The sequence below is a fragment of the Macrosteles quadrilineatus genome, unplaced genomic scaffold, assembly GCF_028750875.1.
Source record: "Macrosteles quadrilineatus isolate MER2022 unplaced genomic scaffold, UCM_ALF_1.0 Scaffold_1__1_contigs__length_201487025, whole genome shotgun sequence".
In the NCBI taxonomy this organism is placed as follows: domain Eukaryota; kingdom Metazoa; phylum Arthropoda; class Insecta; order Hemiptera; family Cicadellidae; genus Macrosteles; species Macrosteles quadrilineatus.
The window spans coordinates 48,647,584-48,670,238 of record NW_026542594.1 but is presented as its reverse complement, the minus strand read 5'-3'; the positions used below and the strand labels follow the sequence as shown (position 1 = coordinate 48,670,238).

The 22,655-nt window shown below is 36.6% G+C and overlaps 1 protein-coding gene across 6 annotated transcripts in view; it reads left to right on the top strand.

Moving 5' to 3' along the window:
- The window catches only part of LOC128982958 (kinase D-interacting substrate of 220 kDa B), a 306,316-nt gene that overhangs the window by 214,977 nt on the left and 68,684 nt on the right, over positions 1-22,655 (top strand). For all 6 annotated transcript variants that reach the window (XM_054402066.1, XM_054402065.1, XM_054402064.1 and 3 more), the window contains 2 exons: positions 5,498-5,622; positions 21,781-21,951. In XM_054402066.1, the coding sequence (XP_054258041.1) occupies positions 5,498-5,622; positions 21,781-21,951 (296 nt within the window). The remainder of the gene's footprint in view (positions 1-5,497; positions 5,623-21,780; positions 21,952-22,655) is intronic.

Here is a 22,655-nt window from a genome sequence, read left to right as displayed (position 1 = left end):
GAAACAACACTCAACTCCTTTTCTAGCGTTCTTCTGAGGGCAGGTTGTAAACCAGCTTGTGGATTTTTATATTTAGGCCTTACATGACGTTCTCTTTCAGCATTTATTGTGTTAGTTGAATTCCTGGATACTCTTCCACGTCTTGTAGGTCTTCCCCTACCCTGTCTAGAAAGTAAAAGAAAAATCCAATCAGACAAATTTACCTTTGCTCATTCTGCAGGTTTGCTACGTCGGGGTATTTGTTAGAGGTGTGCAGATATCCGAAAAATCGGGTCGGATTCGGTTCGGTTCGGATATCCGTATCCAAACCGAGCGCAAATTCGATATCCGACACTATCCGTTATATATCCGACTTTTTCGGATAGACAATATATTTTGACGTTTTGGACAGAAAACTAAATCTCCATAACCACCATTAGTTTCCCAGGACAAAATTACAGCAATACGTTTCCAACGACCTAACACCAAACGGCAAAGAAGCCGTATGATGCAATACCGATAACTAGTTTAGTCGTTATCGGCTGTTTTGCTTTACGATTACATTCGTCTGGAACGAACAGACATAAAGCAGAAAAGAACTACCATGGTCAAATGAAAGTCAACTCAAGTTTGTCTCGCTCCTGATACTAGGGGCGCTGCGTAATAGTTTTTTTTACAGTACTGTTTCAAAGAAGAAAAATCTAGCCTACTACTGTGATGTTACGTAAACAATAGATTTAATGTTTCCCGAAAAAAATCAGAATAGAAACAATAGAAAGGCAACGCAATAGAAGGGTGGGAGGGGTTGGGCAATGACCTCGAAAGGAGCGCGGGAAGTGAGTCAAGTAGGACCGGAGGGGGAAGGGAGGGTACGACCTTGAAACTATATATATAGACTTGCACTACTTCCCTAAACCAGGACTGGCCGGCGAGTGGTATTCCAATCACAGGACAAGATACGTTGTTTTTTGGGTATTCATTGCCCGGTTTGACTTTGGATTGTCTTATTGTGTAGACACTTTGATTAATAAAAAATAAAGTTAGAACTAACCACGATTATTTAGCATTGATTGTGTACATATTAAATGATTAAACGATAGGGACCATGGATATACAAACTTTTGTCTGATTTTAATTTCAACATCAAAATACAATATTGCACAATCGTGATATTTTAGGTCACTGACCTTTATTATGCATCCGATATTGCTGTTTCAGAAGAGAAGTACGTTGATAAATTATAAATTGATATTCCCGTAGTTAAAAAGAATTATCTTATAAACCTATGAAACAAAATCATAAAATCTTACATAAAGATAACAATAACAGAAATTGTAAAAAAGGTATAAAGATAACAACGTCATTATTCTTTCTCTTTGTTCTTCTATTTCTTGGGTTTCCCTTCATCACGCATTCAACAAGTTGCCATGATTACTAATCACCCATGTCGTTATCAGCTTTTGTGACATAGCGCACAGCAGGGGGTAAAACTGGACGAGAATCGGTTAATTTTTATCTATTATTTACCAATGAATGTACTTTATTGGTATTTGGTACTGTATTAAGATGTGCCGGCGACGCAGTGGCGTACGTAACTAAATACAAGCTTGCACACGCACTGATATTTTACCGATCATATCTGCAGTTCTCGCTACACCATCATCCATTTTAGGCGACTGCTCTTCTTGCATTTTTAATTAGTTTTGCGTGTTTATAACATGGGTGACTTTATAGATAAGGATGCTATTGACATTCTAAAATAGTTGAAAATTTTTCTGCTATCAAGCCTTAGTTCTTCAAAAAGTGTGTGGAATGTTCCCGTTTTTTCCTCTGCTTTGATTAATTGGATGAATCCAGAATATACGTTTAATCCTTCTTAATACGTCAATACAATAACCACATAGCAACAAATCTTTTAGGATTAAGTATTCAATAGTCTCGTCTCGTCCTCGACACAACAACAAAGACTGGTTGTTTTGCCAATAAAAATCCGGTGTGTGTGCAAATAGCCTAAGGTATACTATAATATTACACATCTACCATAGCCATAATATTTTACCACTTCACCTAAACAATAGAGGAAAATAAATTATTGAAAATTCGCAAAATATCACAAATTATTCATGCAATTAAAAACATAAACATTACTATAAACAATCCTACTTTGACAGTTCTCATTGCCTATCACAGTTTTTTGTTGCTGCTTAGTTCAAATTAGCTGTTTTCATAAATGCAAAAATAATAGTGCTGCACCCTTTTGCTAAATATTATAACATTTTAATACTTTTGTATATCATAGAACCAACTTTTTTAGTTGAAACAGCTGACTAAATTTTTTAATTCCCTTTAAATATGAATACGCATAAGGTTAACAAGGGGAACTACAGAGCCACTGGGGCGGAGCCCGAAAGGATTTTTGAGATAAGAATATGCCTATATGTTAATCGGGAATATGAGCTATCATCATGCCAAATTTCAGCCCAATCCGTCGATTAGTTAATGCGTGATTGAACTTCAAACAAACACACAAACTTTCACATTTATAATATTAGTAAGATAGTAAGATTGACAGACTTCCCGTTACATTATACAGCAGTAGGGGACAGATAAGACCTGTTGTGAAACCCAATTTAAAGCCTACTGCTTAGTCTTAGTTTCCAGGATTCAAAAGGGGGAAAATTATAAAAACTTAATAGCTAAATATTAATGTTTTCAGTTACAGATTCATAATATGTTTTCTAGACAGTCTATTTCTTTTCTTGCCATACAAAAATCTGACAGAACAAATTGTGCTTGAAGATAACAATACTTTTTTAATCCTGAATATTAATGTCTTGATAAACTGTAATTATCTTCTTTCAGGTTGGTCCGGCTCTACATTCCTGATTATTCTCTTTAGTGGGGTTGTATATTTGCTAGTGATGGTCGGATCCGGATGTCGGACTACCGGATCCGCCGGATCTGAGCTAGAACCGGCACCCGATCGGATCCAAAAAATTCCGGATCTTGGGCTGGATCCGGTTTTGATGGATCAAATTTTCCCCGATTTTTTTACTAACACAAAGCTGTCTGTATCCATGTACAAGACCGATTTTTTACTAACACAAAGCTGTCTGTATCCATGTACAAGACTATCTGTGACTGTGTACAAGAAGACTATCTGTGTCTGTGTACAAGAAGACTAATGTCAATGTCACAGTACTGTATTTTGCCGACGTCAATAACCTATATGGTTAGTCAATGTCACAGTACCATTTATTACGACGTCAATAACCTCTATGGTTAGTCAATGTCACAGTACTGTATATTACGATGTCAATAACCTCTATGGTTAGGCAATGTTACAGTACTGTATATTGCCGACGTTCATAACCTCTATGGTTAGGCAATGTCACAGTACTGTATATTACGATGTCAATAACCTCTATAGTTGGGCAATGTTACAGTACTGTATATTGCCGACGTCAATAACCTCTATGGTTAGGCAATGTCACAGTACTGTATATTACGACGTCAATAACCTCTATGGTTAGGCAATGTCACAGTACTGTATATTGCCGACGTCAATAATTTTTATGGTTAGGCAATGTTACAGTACTGTATATTGCCGACGTCAATAACCTCTATGTTTAAGCAATGTCATAGTACTGTATATTACGACGTCAATAACCTCTATGGTTAGGCATTGTCACAGTACTGTATATTGCTGACGTCAATAACCTCTATGGTTAGGTAAGGTCACAGTATATGCCACATAATTCTATAAAAAAAAAATTGTATTCTTGAATCCAAATCTTTTCTTAAGATTCGGTGGATTCGAGATCCGGAATCAACACATCCCTACCTTCGATCTTGTGTATGCTATATTGTGGTTTTTGCGTGCAGCATCCAATTTATTTATGCCTGGATCACCCCTTGCTTATCTCTTCCTTAAATTCCTTCCAGGTCCACAGTACTGATAGCCGGGTATGTGGAATTCTACAGGTAAAATACCCTGTGTCTGTGTACAAGAAGATTTTCTGTGTACATACAGGGTGAATAAAAAGTCAAGACTCCTCCATCTAATATGTTAGAACACAGTATAGTCTTCTTGTACACAGACACAGGGTATTTTACTTGTAGAACTTCACATACACTGGTATCAGTACTGTGGACCTGGACCGAATTTAAGGAAGAGATTAACAAGAGGTGATCCAGGCATAAATAAATTGGATGCTGCATGCACAAACCACGATATAGCATACTCAAGATCGAACTATAGTAAAATATACACAGATACCCTTTTGGTGGTCGTGCACACTTAGCACATAGTTTCATTTTAAGATTTTGAAAAATGTTAGTGTCCTCAAAAAATTAGGGATTATGGGCTCAACTGGAGATTACTCTATATATAAGACTAACCTTTAAACATTACCAATTTTGTTTTAAACAGTATGATTTAAATTGGCCCTTAAGACAGTGTGTATCCGTGTGAAACGTGTCATTTTATTATTTTTGGGCCATTTGTAAAAAAAAAATAAATGTGATAGGAATCTTAAATTTCCATATAGGGAAAAAATTCCAAACAATTTGTATATCTTGAAGTTTACGTGAAACATTTTTGGTTCATACAGCAATTTTTCTACCTACTGTCAATATTTTCTACAATATTCTAAATATTTATTTTGTAGCCATTTTCCAATTCTTTATAGCATTACGAACACTTCAAGTATACGGTTCAATAGATTTGGTCTGTTCGTTTAGTTTATATGAATTTTCAAAAATATGACTGCAAAATCGCCAAAAGTGTCTTGCCACTACAGAGTTTGTCCACTGCAAGTTTGAGGGTTAACGAAATCCGCTTTAAAAATCACACTATAAAACTACATTATTATAACCACAATTATTAACATGCACGTAGATGCTGTGCTAGGCTACCGCCGCGCCTCGCACCGATGTATCTCACTAAGGAGGGGCGGGGGAGGGGAAGTAGGATCAGGCGGCGGCCGCTAATATCAAAGGAGTGAGCCAGCCCTTGTATATCTGTAGCCCTGGGTTATAACACTCAAATGCCTGAACCGATTTAAATGAAATTTGGCATACAAGACCTTGAATACATTATCTCGACCCAACATTATCATTACCCCCCCCCCTCGTTGTCAATGGTCGAGTTTGATCAAGTCGTATCAAAATGGCGGCCGTTAATAACTAAAATAATAAAAATGTTTCAGTGTTTTGTGTTCTCAACTCCCTCCAGAGATCTGCTGCAACCTATTCATTTTCCTTTCAATCACAGGTTTTGATACCGTCCCTGCATTTCATGGAATAGGCAAAATTTCCATGTATATAATTACAGACAATATAATGTCATTACGGACGACCGAGGTCCTTAAAAATTGGGGTCTGGGCGGTTTTACATTGTTAGGCTTATATGTTATTACCACCCCAAGTTACATGCTCCCCGCCAGAACTGAAATATTTTCCTGCTACCCATCCCCACTACTTATCATTAGTCAAGCTGTTGTTGTTGTTTAAACAGAGGACATGCAGAACCTAGAGGAGGCAGGGATGTTGTCAGCTGGAGGGTGGTCAGAGACTGCTCCCACCACCACCACTACCACCATGACAGGCCTCAAACAGAGGCAGGGCCTGCTGAGGAGACAGGTAACACTTTCCAGAGGCCTATACAACAAAATAACATAAATCCTCATACTATTAGTCATAGTCATAGTCATAGTCATAGTCATATAATCTTTATTCAGCAGTACAACATGTTGCACCAGAATGGCGTTATACAATTAAATTATATTGTTAGAACTAACCATAACTTATATAAAAAGGCTAAACAAAAATACAAATCTTATAACTTACAATTTACAACACATTCAACCAAAAAAATTCATCTAGGGAATAAATGGGCTTGGATAACATAAAAGTTTTTAGCTGTTTTTTAAATTTATTTTTGTCTGTTATTTGTAAAATATTATCTGGTAGATGGTTATAAAATTTAATCCCAGCATATGACGGTTTATTTTCAAAGAATTTTAAGTTGTGATTTGAAAAACTGATTTTGTGTCTGTGCCTTGTCCCATAGCTGTGGCATGAACCCAAGGTCTCAAATTTTGGTAAATTATTCTTTACAAACAAGATCAAATCAAAGATATATTGGGCAAAAACAGTAAGAATACCAAGTTTTGAAAATTGTTCTTTAACTGAGGTTCTCCAATCTTGAATGTTTAACATGATACGAAGTGCTTCTTTTTGATATAATAATATTTGTTCCAAATTTTCATGAGAGGTTGCACCATACAAAATTATGCCAAAGGAGATGTGGGAGTGAATAAAAGCAAAGTAAATTATTTTTAATGTTTCGAAAGGACATAATTTAGACATTTTTCTCAGAGCAAAAATCCCTGATGAAATTTTACGGCCAAGATGTTCAATATGAAGGTTCCAATTCAAATTTTTGTCAAGTACAAGTCCTAGGAATTTAAAATTTTGCAGTTCTTCTAGACATTTTCCTTCCATCAAAATTCTGTGTTGAGCTGGTTTATTACTTTGATATGTTGAGAAAGATATGCACTTTGTCTTATTTATATTTACTAAAAGGTTTAAATTGTTTAAGAAAGTATTTACGTGTGGAAATTGGTTATTTGCTATTGACTCTACTTTTTGATGGGTATTACCAGATACAAGTAAGCTAATGTCATCAGCATATAAACAGACTTTTGCATCATCTAATACATCTGGTAAACCCTTTGTATAACATATGAACAACAGTGGTCCCAGGATTGATCCTTGTGGCACTCCATATTTTAAAATTTCCAATGATGAAGTAAAATTTACCTTATTGTTGTTTGTGACATTAGTTATTTCTACATATTGCTGTCTGTTATTTAAGTATGATTTAAACCAATCTAAAGCTCTTCCCTTGATACCCAAACAAAACAGGATATTTACCAGCTTGGAGTGTGACACACTATCAAAAGCCTTGCTGAGGTCCATGAAGACCCCAGTAACATTATTTCTCTTATCCACCGAATCTATTACTGATTCAATGAACTGAACACTAGCACTAATCACAGACTTGCCGGATTGAAATCCATGTTGTTCTTTATCTATCAAGTTGTTGGTTTCCAGAAATTCTGTTAGTTTTATACACATAGCTTTTTCATATATCTTAGAAAAGGATGGTAGTAAAGATATAGGTCTATAGTTTGAAGGTGTAGCGGGGTCTCCCTTTTTAAAGACTGGTTTAATCTTAGAAATCTTTAATTTGTCAGGAAAAATACCTGTAATAAAAGAAGAGTTTACAAGATGACATAACGGATATTTTAGATAGTCAATTGCTGTTTTAATAATAGGCATGGGGATCTCATCATAACCACAAGAAAATTTATTTTTAAAAGACAAAACTATTGATTTGATTTCTTCTAATGATAGTGGTTGAGGAAGAAAACTTTTATTTGAGTGGCTCAAAAGGGGTGTTTGGATACTTTTAGCTTTGTTGGGTATGTTTGGGATAACTTCTGTTTCAACCATGTTGGCATAGTACTGGTTTAGGAGTGCACTTACCAACCTGGGATCACTGACGTCTCTGTTTCTATGCTTTAAAGTAATGTTTTGTTGGCGGATTGAACTGCTGCCTACCTCTTTATTTATAACATTCCATGTTGTCTTGCATACATTGTCTGCATTTCGTATCTTATTACTGAAAAAGTTAGTTTTAGCTCCAAGAATTTGGGATTTTAATTCAGTTTTTTTGTTTTTCAAGGCCAATTTAACATTTTTGTCCCTGGTAAGCCGATTTAAATTACTTAGTCTGTCGATTTCCTGTTTACTCTGTACAATGTGTTGGTTCATCCAGCCTGTTTTTTTGGAAGTCTGTCTGCATTTTACCATAGGAAAACACAAGTTAAAATAATACATGAAAACATTGATGAACACATCATACTTATCATTTACAGGAGCGTTATAGACATCATGCCAATTTTCATGAGAAATTAAATGCATAAACTGTGCGTTTTTGTCTTCTGTGAATTTTCTACGAGTGGTGGTGATGGATTTGTTTTTTGATTTGTTTGAGTTGCCAAAATGTATTTCAAAAAGCTGACCATCATGGTCAGATATCTCAGTAATTAGTCCTGTGACGACAATTTCATTTTTATTAATATTTGTTATAATCTGATCAATTGAACTTTCTTTAGTGTCACACACTCTCGTAGGGAAATTCACTGAACAGTACATTGAATGTGATTCAACAATATTTTTTAGTCTATTACTCGTACTATTGCTTTCTAAAACATCGATATTTATATCCCCAGCAACAACAACATGGGCATACATTTTGTTCAGAATTTCAAGTAAAGTATTTAACTTGTCCAGGAAATTATCAATTATCAATTGTCTTATAATTAATTCATTGTCCTACTTAACTATGGATGCTGACTTATATAAATAGAAAGTAATTTGTTAACTTATAGTATCCTTTTATGTCTGTCTGGCTAAACTACATGTTTCTTGGCGACTGCCAAATCTTCAGGTATAACCTCTTCTAAGATTTGTTAAAACATTAAAAATTGAACACAAAACACACGTTGAAATAAAGGTATTTACTCAGGGGAGGTATAGATGAGCTTATGATGACAGCTGTGGGCTTCTCATTAGCTGAGGGAACACCATTACCGTAACAATACGGTTTGCAGCCATCGTTCTTGGTGGTCTAGTGGTTAGCGTGCCGGGCTGGTATGTTGGGAGTCCCGGGTTCGAATCCCGCTGGAGACACTAACTTTTTGACTAAGATTTTTTCATTATCAGCAAGTTTGGTTGGTTTGGGTCGGTTATGACAGTTTAATTTTATTATTTAGTCATTATACAATTTTAATTGAGCAATTTCTAGTTTTATTTAATGAACAGAATTATTTTTTCTATTAATAAACTTTTTTATATTATTTCAGTAAGTTATCAGCAAGTTTGGTTAGTTCGGTTAGGTTATGATAGTAATTTTATAATAAAAAAATTATAAAATTGAATTTGAGGCATTTATAATTTTATTTTATGAACAGAACTATTTTTGCGATTAGTAAACCTTCATTGCCAAAATGCTCTCTACTACAGCGCTGTTCACGGAGGAATTTTGAACTAATGCCTCAATCGTACCTCCCCTAAGTCAGACCCTGAAATAAAACAAATTTAACAAAAAAAAACATAATTAATTTTATCCACATGGTGATGCTTGATATTGCACACAACAGGTCGATCAGCTGTTCCTTATCGTTGTTTATTTCTAATTATTGTATCAAACAATGCATTTGCTTGGCTATTTAATTAGTAGGAGTCTGCAGTACAGAAAATTTAAGGTCGGTACAATACGGTACATTATTAAATTAGTAGATGGGATTAAGGTGAATAAGACAATCCTTCCCGAATACTATGTAGTGCAGTTGTAAGCTCGTAGCTAACTTTGTGGGCTGCTAGGCTATCTAGGCTTATCTAGGATGCATTTTGTGTTATTACCTACAAATTGATTGTGTCCCTTCTCATAATATATTCATAGGTTTTCTTTGTATGTTTGATGATTCATTTATGAAATAAAATAACAAAAAAGGAATAAATGAATACAGTAGACTCTCGCTCATCCGGACTAATGTGGCGGACTTCCGGTCCGGATTACGAAAAATCTGGACTATCGAGAGTCCAAATAAAGTAAACACAAAAAAGAAAACTTAAGCTACGCACTTTTAGGTAGTTAACTGTCATAAAAAACAAAAAGTTACAATTGGAAAATTAAACCTTACAAACTTGACGTAAATAACAAATACAGTTACTTTAGATTGTTATTACTCTATAAGTTAGATAAAAAATAAAAACTGTACTGTAACGTATTTTAAAACTGACGTAACTTACAGTTCAGTACGAATTATGTTTTGAAAAAGTCTTTGATTGTGGCCTGCTTTAGGGCCTGCTGTCTTGGCTCGTTGTTTTACCGCCATGTCCCTCAGCTTCCGTAAGCACATTAAGTCGGCAGCAGACACGCCATCTAGACGACAGGGCTCCGTCCAGCATCTTGAACCCTTCCGAGTGTGGAATGGTAGGCTTGGGTTTGGGTAGGTCCTCTTCCTCCACCGCTTCATCGTCATTTGAAACCATTCTTATAAAGTCGTCGTCTGTAATTTCATCTTCGTTGTCACTGTTCATCCACTCTAATACGTCACTTTCTTTTACTTTGCCACATCCTGGTATTTTCTCCAACAGTGAGACAACATTTTCTGTTTCCACATTGTTCTCATCGTGTTAAATTCCCTGCTATCAATCTTTCTGAATTTGTTTCCCTAGTGGTCTAACAGAGCCTTCCACAATAAAACGATCGTCATAGGTGGGATTTCTTCCCATCCTTCAGCCACCCACCTAATTACATACAGGACGTCAATTTTCTTTAATGCAGTGATGTAATCTTCATCAATGTCTATGGCCGATATGATGTGAGAAAGAAGTCGATGGCGGTATTTCAACTTAAGTGCTTGAAGTACCCCTTGGTCCATTGGCTGACAAAGGGCAGTGACATTTGGTGGCAAAAAAACTGCTTTGTTAAAGATTTATTAAAACATTAAAAATTGAACACAAAACACACGTTGAAATAAAGGTATTTACTCAGGGGAGGTATAGATGAGCTTATGATGACAGCTGTGGGCTTCTCATTAGCTGAGGGAACACCATTACCGTAACAATACGGTTTGCAGCCATCGTTCTTGGTGGTCTAGTGGTTAGCGTGCCGGGCTGGTATGTTGGGAGTCCCGGGTTCGAATCCCGCTGGAGACACTAACTTTTTGACTAAGATTTTTTCATTATCAGCAAGTTTGGTTGGTTTGGGTCGGTTATGACAGTTTAATTTTATTATTTAGTCATTATACAATTTTAATTGAGCAATTTCTAGTTTTATTTAATGAACAGAATTATTTTTTCTATTAATAAACTTTTTTATATTATTTCAGTAAGTTATCAGCAAGTTTGGTTAGTTCGGTTAGGTTATGATAGTAATTTTATAATAAAAAAATTATAAAATTGAATTTGAGGCATTTATAATTTTATTTTATGAACAGAACTATTTTTGCGATTAGTAAACCTTCATTGCCAAAATGCTCTCTACTACAGCGCTGTTCACGGAGGAATTTTGAACTAATGCCTCAATCGTACCTCCCCTAAGTCAGACCCTGAAATAAAACAAATTTAACAAAAAAAAACATAATTAATTTTATCCACATGGTGATGCTTGATATTGCACACAACAGGTCGATCAGCTGTTCCTTATCTTTGTTTATTTCTAATTATTGTATCAAACAATGCATTTGCTTGGCTATTTAATTAGTAGGAGTCTGCAGTACAGAAAATTTAAGGTCGGTACAATACGGTACATTATTAAATTAGTAGATGGGATTAAGGTGAATAAGACAATCCTTCCCGAATACTATGTAGTGCAGTTGTAAGCTCGTAGCTAACTTTGTGGGCTGCTAGGCTATCTAGGCTTATCTAGGATGCATTTTGTGTTATTACCTACAAATTGATTGTGTCCCTTCTCATAATATATTCATAGGTTTTCTTTGTATGTTTGATGATTCATTTATGAAATAAAATAACAAAAAAGGAATAAATGAATACAGTAGACTCTCGCTCATCCGGACTAATGTGGCGGACTTCCGGTCCGGATTACGAAAAATCTGGACTATCGAGAGTCCAAATAAAGTAAACACAAAAAAGAAAACTTAAGCTACGCACTTTTAGGTAGTTAACTGTCATAAAAAACAAAAAGTTACAATTGGAAAATTAAACCTTACAAACTTGACGTAAATAACAAATACAGTTACTTTAGATTGTTATTACTCTATAAGTTAGATAAAAAATAAAAACTGTACTGTAACGTATTTTAAAACTGACGTAACTTACAGTTCAGTACGAATTATGTTTTGAAAAAGTCTTTGATTGTGGCCTGCTTTAGGGCCTGCTGTCTTGGCTCGTTGTTTTACCGCCATGTCCCTCAGCTTCCGTAAGCACATTAAGTCGGCAGCAGACACGCCATCTAGACGACAGGGCTCCGTCCAGCATCTTGAACCCTTCCGAGTGTGGAATGGTAGGCTTGGGTTTGGGTAGGTCCTCTTCCTCCACCGCTTCATCGTCATTTGAAACCATTCTTATAAAGTCGTCGTCTGTAATTTCATCTTCGTTGTCACTGTTCATCCACTCTAATACGTCACTTTCTTTTACTTTGCCACATCCTGGTATTTTCTCCAACAGTGAGACAACATTTTCTGTTTCCACATTGTTCTCATCGTGTTAAATTCCCTGCTATCAATCTTTCTGAATTTGTTTCCCTAGTGGTCTAACAGAGCCTTCCACAATAAAACGATCGTCATAGGTGGGATTTCTTCCCATCCTTCAGCCACCCACCTAATTACATACAGGACGTCAATTTTCTTTAATGCAGTGATGTAATCTTCATCAATGTCTATGGCCGATATGATGTGAGAAAGAAGTCGATGGCGGTATTTCAACTTAAGTGCTTGAAGTACCCCTTGGTCCATTGGCTGACAAAGGGCAGTGACATTTGGTGGCAAAAAAACTGCTTTCATGCCCTTGTCCTTTAATTCATTAGCAATCGTTGACGCATTATCTAACAACAGAATCGCTTTTCTTGGCAAGTTGTTAGCTGCTAGATATTTTTCAACACTTAGAACGAATTCAGTAAAAAAACCAAGTCTTAAAAATGGCCGAATTCATCCAAGCCTTTTGCTGGTTAGTGTACCATAATGGCAACACTTTGTCTTTCTTTAAATTCTTGAATGTCCTAGGTTTCTTTGATTTTCGGATTAAAGTTAACCTGAGCTTGTGGTTGCCAGTAACATTGCAGCAAGCTAACACCGTAACCCTTTCCTTTTTTTGTACCCTGATGCAGCGGTTTCTTTTTTTGAGGCAAGCGTTTTAGCGGGTAACATTTTATAGTTCAAGCCTTTTTCATCGCAGTTAGACAGCTGATCGCCGGTAATTCCTTCTTCGTCAAGGAGGTTATCAAGGAAAGTCTTAAATTCTGGGACAGTGTCTTTGTTCCCAGATAAAGCTTCCTCACTTACGGGCAGTTGCCGAACCCCATACAGTAGACACCAGTGATCACGTGTCTAAATACAATGCTCTCCTAAATTTAAGTCAAATACGCATTAAAAACCATCCGTTTTTACAAGATTTTGGGGACGTCAGTTTAACCGGATAAACCGCTATCCGGACTGGCCTCGGTCCCGAGGAGCCCGGATAAAAGGGAGTCTACTGTATCGCTTTTTCCAGCGATCCAGCCATCCGTCACTGGCAGCAAATTTTCCATCATCCCCCTCAATTTCACGTTTGAAAAACTTAGCTTTCTCTTGGAGCATGGGACCATTAACACTAACAGGAACACCTTTACCTCTTAAGTGTTCGTTCCACAAAAATAACGCCTCTTCAACTTCGTTATCTTTGCCTGTACGCATTGTTTTCCTCACCTTACTTGCGCTTACACTAGTTTGAGAGGTGCACCATTTTTCTATTTGTTCCCGATTTTTCCTCCAGTCTGAAACGGTACTTGTCCCAACTCCTAGCTCGAAGCTCTGGTACAGAATTATCGACCAATTTCAATTGTTCCCATCTTCTCTAACTTCTCTAAGGTATTTGAGTCACTCCTACATGTTCAGCTTAATCATCACTTCCACATAAACCATCTATTTAGTCCCTACCAGTTTGGGTTTCGATCAAAGAAATCAACAACCACTGCTGTGTCTGCTCTGGTTGACAACATTCTTACTGCTTTTGAAAATAAGGAATCAGTGTCTCTAAAGCTCTGCGATCTGAGTAAAGCTTTTGATTGTGTTGAACATCGTATTCTACTTGATAAACTCTCTTACTACGGCATCTCACACCATTCTCTGAATTTATTGAAGTCCTATCTGTCTAATCATAAACAATATGTTTCTTTTAATTCTAGCCAATCAACAACATTAACTATAACAACTGGTGTTCCCCAGGGCCCTGTTCTTGGACCATTTCTTTTTATAGTTTTCATTAACGACCTACCTTGCAACATACCCTCTCAGACAATCATTTATGCTGATGATACAACTTTACTTTCATCACATTCCAATCTGAAAACTCTTGAGGAGAACATAAATCATGCTTACAACTCTGCACAAATATGGTTTGCATCAAATAAGTTGCTTTGCAATAATGATAAAACTCAAGATTTATTGCTAAGCATGGCAGGTAGAAGTAACTATAAATCAGTAAAGCTTCTTGGTTTTCATTTGGATTCTAGACTTGATTGGAATGATCATATAGATGGTATTTGTAAGAAAATTTCCAGAGTGTCTTTTTTAATGTGGAAACTAAGAGATTGTGTGAGGGATGAGTATTTGAGGATATCCTATTTTTCTTTTGTCCAATCACATATTTGTTATGGAATAGTTTTGTGGGGTCACTCTAGTGCTGTACACGACATTCTCATAATTCAAAAGAAAATCTTGAGAACTATGTGTAGAGTGGATGAAGTGGAACACTGTAAACCATTGTTTATCAGACTGAATATTATGACAGTAATAAACCTTTACATCTACCAAGTACCAGTGGTGTAGCCAGGATTCTGCTTTGGGGGGGGGGCCCGATCCGGGGGGTCTGGGCATGGAATACCCCCCAGGACCAAAGGGGGGAAAATTTTGGTATTTTATGGTGCTAAATTGCAGTTTACAACACCTCTGGAGGCTCTGAAGTAGAGAATAATATTGGTGTATTACTACTAAAAATTAGTTTTTTATTGTTCTAAAATCTAAACAAGTTGCCTAAACTACTATTAATCTGCGTGACGTAATTTTAATAAAATAAATCAAGCTAATAAAACTACACTCAACTTATAGAATAAAACATACTAGTGGTCGTCCAGTGATCGAAAACTCGACCAAAAATATGTAATGTACACGCAATGACTATTGGATACTGAAGTAGACACTATATGTACCAGCTTCTGTCATTTTTTAAATTATAAAACATTGTACAGAAGACTCTATATAATCGGCACTGTACCATTCCGGCACTCCAGTAATCCGGCGTCTTTTGGCGGGAGGTCTTCCACGGTCGCGGAAAAATTCTGATTATCTCCCGCGGCCATGTAGATATCATCATTCTCTCCCGCGGTCATGAAAACGTCATCGTCGTCTTGCGCGATCGCGGCAATATCATGAACATCTCCCGCAGACGTATAGACGTTATCATCGCCTCCCGCGGTTACGGAAACGTCATCGTCGTCTTGCGTGATCGTGGCAAAATCATGAACATCTTCCGCGGTCATGTAGACATTATCGTTGTCTTCCGCGGTCGTGGCAAAATATTGTATCATCTCCTGCGGCCGTGTAAACATCATTGTCTACTCCCGCGGTCACGGAAACGCCATCGTCGTCTTGTGTGATCGTGGCAAAATCATGAACATCTCCCGCAGTCATGTAGACATTATTGTGGTCTTTCACGGTCGCGGCACAGATTTTATCATTTCCCGCGGCCATGTAAACATCATTGTCTACTCCCGCAGTCACAGAAACGTCATCGTCGACTTGCACGATCGCATCAAAATCACGAACATCTCCCGCGGTCGTGTACACGTTATCTTCGTCTCCCGCGGTCACACGTCATCGTCGTCATGAACGATCGTGGCGAAATCATGATCATCTTTCGTGGCCGTACATGTTATCATCGTTTCCCTCGATTACGGAAACGTCATCGTTGTCATGCCCGATCGCAGCAATAGCGGTTTCCGATCGCGCGATCTTCGGAGACGTGTTTTAATTGCATTTTTAAGTGTTTTTATTGATAACATTCCAGTAATCCGGCATTTTATATAATAACAACACGTATTGTGTAGTGTGTACGCACTCATTTGACTGTTTCTAGAACGCGCGTTGCAACGCTCCCGTGTGCCGTGTGTACAGGGTAACTAAAAAAAAATTTTGCGCCACTGCCAAGTACTTATCCACACAAAACTACACCTTTCAGATTTCACCACCAGAGACCACTTTCATGCACATGACACGAGAGGCAAGGCTAAGCTGGATTTACCCCAACACAGGTTGGCCAAAACAGGTAAATCCTTTAAAGCCAACTGTGTTAGGTTTTTTAATAGGCTCCCCCAAACTGCAAAACTCATCTCATTTAATCACTTTAAAACAACTATAAAAAATTGGCTAGTTGAAAACCCTTTTTATTCGTTAGATGAATTTGAAATGTCAGAGTTTAATGTTAAGTTTTAACCTGTTGTACATAGTTTTTAGTTAATTTTAATTTAATGTTTTAGCATTTAGTAAGAATATTTGACTGTTCCTATTTCTGTATTGTTATAGATCAATGGAATAAATACTCTTGATTCTTGACTCTTGAAAGCAACTTTTTTCGCCTTTTCACCAGCATCAATACGCTTGATAGCACGTAGTTTCTCTTCAACTGACACAAACAACTAGCGTAACTAGCAAATAGCGTAAGAAGTTTTACGCTTATCACAACTCATTTTATCACAGTACAGAACACAATATGCACAACGCAACAGTCAGACTTTACAGAACTCACATACAGAACACAATACGCACGCGAGGCAACAGTCAGAGTGACAGATACAGGTGAGGTAGCAGACTGTCTGACAGAAGTTAATGACATGCCCCCTCCCTCTCCCAAAATGGCACGTGTCATCGTCACTATGATTATTGATTTTGCAAAGAACGCCTGAAGACGCAAAATGTATGCCATTAATGTGATGCTGACTTGCTCACAATATAAATGAAGGCGTTGAAACGTAAAGTTAGTTCCGTTTTTATTTGATTATACGTACTGTGCCGCTAAAAAAAAAATTACAATTGCCGATCCGGAGTTTATATGATAATGCTGTGCCGCTAAAAAAAATCACGACTGCCAATCCGGACAAGGCCAATCCGGATGAGCGAGAGTCTACTGTATAATGAAACAATATACATAATGATACTTCCAGTGTAACTACCTATTCCTTTGATAACCCATTTAAAGAACTCTTGCTTACATCACATCTGCTGGCCCCCTGCTCACATTGTGTGGTAACTAGGTATATCCATTGTGCTATCTGACTTCCCATTAGTTTTATTTTTTGACTTGATAAAAACCATGATAGTGAATTGAAAGTAATTAATAATATTGTAGGCTATACTGAACCAAATTTGTATAGAGGAAAATGCTATACTGAATCGATGACAGTAATTAGGCCAGAACTTTTCCAGTGCACCGCAGATCTTTACCATTTAGTTTGTCGTTCAAAATGCTGTTGTGCAGTGTAATTATAATATAAGAGAGGAAAATTTGAGAGGTTTTGTTTTGATATAAAAGAGGTTTATTTTATGAGGGAAAAAATTTGTACATGTTTTTATGAGAGGTAATTCACAATGAATTAATGCAACAATGGAGATTTACATATAGTCATGTGATGGAAATTACAGATGGACTGTTAAAATCAAAGACATTTAAATTAATACAAAAACACAAAGACAACTTGACTGTTGCTATTGGATTTTACTGCTTTATAGATTTCAAAAGTTTGTAATACTGTTATTTCATTATGCTATCTATAGAGGGATTTTGTAGATTACAGTTTAATGTTGAACTAGAACATCCCGGTGTGGCACTATTGTGCGAGTTTATTAAACTACGTAGAACAGTTTCCAAATGTAGCTATTTCAACATACTGAAGGACGGCATTGCCTATGACCGATATGCCACGTCATTAGTCTCCATTTCTTCTCCATTACCTCCAATTCTCAGTGTACGTCAAAGCTTTTTAATTTACAATGGATCTGGAACTAACTCTTGCACTCACTGGTGTAATAAATACACATTTTATATTCTTTAACGGTAAATTTTAGATTTCAAATCAGTTTACGATAAATAATGTTTTTAGTGAAAACTCAAAGATCATTTCTTAAGCGACCCTGCTCGGAAATGTCTTCTATGAAAAACCGTTGCCCAGCAAAAGGCCTTGCTCTACTGGCGGCAATGTAGAGCTGGCCATGTTCAATCACAGGTTTCGGAAGATGCCCTCCAATTTTGCCAATTGACTGTCCTTGCGTTGATGGTCATTGCGAATAGTGGAATAATAAAGAACTGTGTCCGTTCCAATGCGATAGAGAGCACAGTGTCACGGGTTGCAAGTTAATTCTTGGAATCAGTACACGGAGTCCAGATGAAACTCCAGCAAAGTACCGCTACGATTACCAGTAATATTTGCCCGGTGAAGATGTGGCATGTGTTAAAATAAAAGAGAAGAGTGCTAAAGAAGTGTGTATTAAAAAGGCAGGCAATAGTGTAATAAAATAAAAAATAAAAATAAACTTACTTAAGCCATGTAGTCACACAAATATTATTTGGGTTCATTACAACGTAAACATATAAAAATATTACCAGCTGTTAAAAGAAAAAGCTTGTATCAATGTAAAGAAAAAAGGTAAACATTGGAACTTTAAACGCCACTGGGGCAGAGCCCTAAGACACTTTTTAAGCATGTCAGATCTTATACAACATCTACTCAATGAGATCTTTCAAAAGAGCCGTAAACTAACAACATTGGTTGATAAACCAAGGAGGAGTTTTGCGAACAAAAATCTTGCTTGCCTTTTTATAATATAGATAATTGTGATTGCTATTAGGGTAAGGGTTAATTAAATGATCTGCCTAATTTGATGTTTGAGTTATGTTGATTTTGAGTAGGTTTTTACTAAACCATGTTTTTAAAGACCTTCTAATTTGTTCAATATAGAATTTGTCAGTCATTGCAGGCTATTTTATATACACCACATGAAATGACATGAAATACGTTTATTTATCCCAATATTATTACAGAAAGATACAGATAAATACAAACATAGAGCAAGAATAACTATAGTAGTACAACTATAACTGTTAAATGAATCTGCCATACTTATGGGATAGGCCTACATGGGCAGGTGCCTGTGCGTAGGCCTGGTTGCTATCAGTCTGCGAAATTTTAAGGGCAAAAACTGAATATGGGTGATTTTTTTTCTTAATTATTTAAAAGAAAACTGAAATGTGGTTGAGAATGTCGGCGACGACAACCAAAGCCAGTTTAATAAAAAAAAAGACATTTGGAGGGTGGGGGCACGATGTTTGTCAAAAATTTATGAGGGTCAAGGATTTTTAGTCAGAGTCAAGTATGGTTTGGTCTAATCAAAGTCTCGGCCTCTTCTTTGGTAATGGAGTGCAGTAAAACAAGAATATGACTCTTGAATTTCTGTAATGAGGGTAAACTAAAAACGTGTTGAATATCATATTTTTGAATTAAATTTCGACAGAGGATCTGAGAAACATAAAAGCAGTTGGTAGTTAGAACTGATTTATGTAGCTGAGGAACAGATATTCTAACATTGTGGGAGTATCTTGTGAAGTGTTGATGTGTGACTGCTGTAAGAATCGTGTTTGAGTTTTTGAATGTGTGATTAAGAAGGAACTGGATGAAAAGATGTCTGACCGGTAGTATTCCCGTCTCACGGAATAGAGCATCAGTGGAGTACCTTTTATTTTTTCTAAAAGCAACTTTCAAAATTGATCTTTGAATTACATTCAAGGGTTCCAAGGTGGTGTGATAGCATGCTCCCCAGCAAATAATTCCAAATGAAATCAAAGATTGCACATAAGCGAAATAAGCTTGCTTTACGTCATCCTCTTCTAAAATTTCACTCAATTGGTTAAAAGCATAGATATATTTACGAATCTTTTTCTTCAAGAAATCTACATGCTCTGTCCATTTCATTCGGTAGTCAAAATAAACACCCAAATATTTATAATAATCTACCCTTTCAATGTACTCACAATTACAAGATAAACTGTTATGGTTGCCGCAGCAATGAATCTTCAAATTGTCTAGATTATAATCAGTGCTGATACTGAGTGATGTGGGAAGGAATTTAGTCTTGGTTACATTAAGTGAGAACACATTTTGATCTAACCATTTCTTTAGAATTGAGAGATCACCAAGAGCTTTGGACCTGACATCCTCCCATGAACAACCCTTTATCAAAACTAAAGTGTCGTCAGCAAATAAAAACAGTTCACCATTTAGGTTGAGTTTAGAAATGTTGTTTTGTTTATATAAATTAGAAAAAGTATAGGCCCCAGAGTACTTCCCTGAATAACCCCATACTCAATTGAATTTGCATCACTATTCACACCACAGATGGAAACCACTTGATGTCTGTCAGATAAATAGTTTTTGAACCATGTGAGAGCAGTGCCTCTGACACCGATCTGTTCCAATTTTGTTAGCAATAAATTTCTGTCAATTGAGTCAAATGCGTTTTTTAGATCTAAAAACATTAACATAGATCGATTGTTATTAATCATTGAATTATTTATAGATTTACAAACTTCAAAAAGTGCATCAGAGATGTTTTTATCTTTTCTGAACCCAAATTGTGAATTAGATAGTATATTGTTACTTTGAAGGTACTCCACTAGCTGTTCCTTAACAATACGCTCCAAAACCTTGGAAAATACGCTTAACAATGAGATTGGCCTAAAATTGTTTTTATCTTTTGGATCATCTGATTTGAATAAAGGAATAACTTTTGCTGTTTTAAATTGAGCCGGGAATATACCAGTCGGTAGAGTTAGATTATGTGTAGCAGAGGAATGTAAATTATGAGTGCGTTTTGTTTGAGTAAATCAGCCGAGACCTCGTCCAGACCGGGAGCTGAGCCACCACGCAGCCCAGAGATATGTCGTAGTACGTCTTGTGCAGAAACAGTTTTCAATGTAAAAGTAGAGTCCAGTCTGTAGTCAGAGTCAACAACCACCGGGGTACCACCTGCATCTATCTGATTTGATCAATTTTCTCCAACAGAAGCAAAGAAGTTGTTAAAATCATTTGCAATCACATGTTTTGTGGCTTGCGTATGATCAGACGTGTTAGGAATGAACTTTTCAATTGGAAATGAGTTTTTCTTACATGATCTGCCAGCAAGATCATTGATCAGTCCCCAAAATAATTTGGGATTTTGACTGTACTGGTTGAGTCTTTCCCTGTAAAAATGCCTTTTGGCTCTCTTTAATAGACTGCTCAGGTTTTGTCTGTAATTCCGGTAATAAGTTTGCATATTATCATTAAATGGTTGACGGCGTGCAGCTTTACTTAATTTGTCTCTAGTACGTATTGATTTGACCAAACTGTCTGTTATCCACGGTTTAATATTTAAACATGTTTAATATTCATTTTTTATTAGTGACCCTTTGTTTGAAATGCCTTCTAGTTTGTTTGAAGTCCTGTAAGATAGTTTATAGTTTCTTTTGTTCAGAATGTTTGAAACTTTATGAAATAAAAAATGGAATACCATAACTGAGAGTAACATACCGGTAGTTATTATCCCCATTAACCGTCTGTGTCTGACCTAATTTACTCTCTGTTATGGTATTTTTGATGTTATTTATTGTTAATCCAATATTACCAAAATACTTATACTATGTTAAATAAGATTCAAAAGGAGGAAGAATTAATCCCTTTTCCACACTGGGCTACAGGTTAACATTAAAGCTTTTGCTTTTAACATAGTTTTGAATTGAGCTCAGTTTTTATTCTTTCTTATTAGTAAGGGAGAATCAGTAAACATCTCTCTTTTTTTAATTGATTTACTACAATGCAAGTACAACAAGATGTATAAAGTGAAGAATCAGCGGTAAATGAATGTGATGTTAGCTTTGTTACCCATTTGTATATTCATATTGTCATAAACACTTGTGCAGAAGTCCCTTCACAAAGCCCCTCCGTCAGCTCTGCCACCGGTCCCCACAGTCCCCTCTGCCTACCCTGGGATGAATGCCTGGCCTCCTACAGCATCTCCATGGACCACCCCAGCACCACCTGTCAGGACGGGGCTCTTCCACATGCCTGTAGGAGTCTCCACTGCTCTCCCTGTAAGTGTTACCATCCATATGTCTAGTTAATACAAACTACTTGCGCTCACACGTCCTGGTTGAAGTTCGTTCGCTACGCTCACTCACCTTTACGGTTGGAGCTCGTTCGCTGCGCTCACTTACCTTCAGGTTAGCTCTTTCGCTACGCTACCTCGCCTCCGGGTTGAAGTTCGTTCGCTATTTTGGTTTCAAATTAGCTGTTGTCAAATATTTAAAAAAATAATAGTGCTGCACTCTGTTGGTAATCCTTGTAACTTTAATGCTATTGAACATCATAGAACAGAACCAACTTGTTTAATTGAAACAGCTGTTATGATTCATTTATTCCATTTAAATGTGAGTACTTATTAGGTTAACATGGGAAACTCCAGAGCCACTGGGGCGGAGCCCGAGAGTCCGATCAGAATAAAAACCACTTAGTTTTCCTATTTAATGCCTAAAGAATCAGTGTACCAAATTTCAGCCTCCTAGGTAAGTGGGAAGTGGGAGAATTAGTGATGAGTGAGTGAGTCAGTCAGTGAGGGCTTTGCCTTTTATATATATAGATTTGAATTTACCACAATTATTTAGCATTGATAATACAATTTGCAAGGGACTAGGAGGAAATAGACCAAAACACTAAAATTAATAGAATAACACACAAAGTAAACAAGAAATGAAATACAGAACAGTGATTTAACACTGTCACTGTCACTCAATTTTGT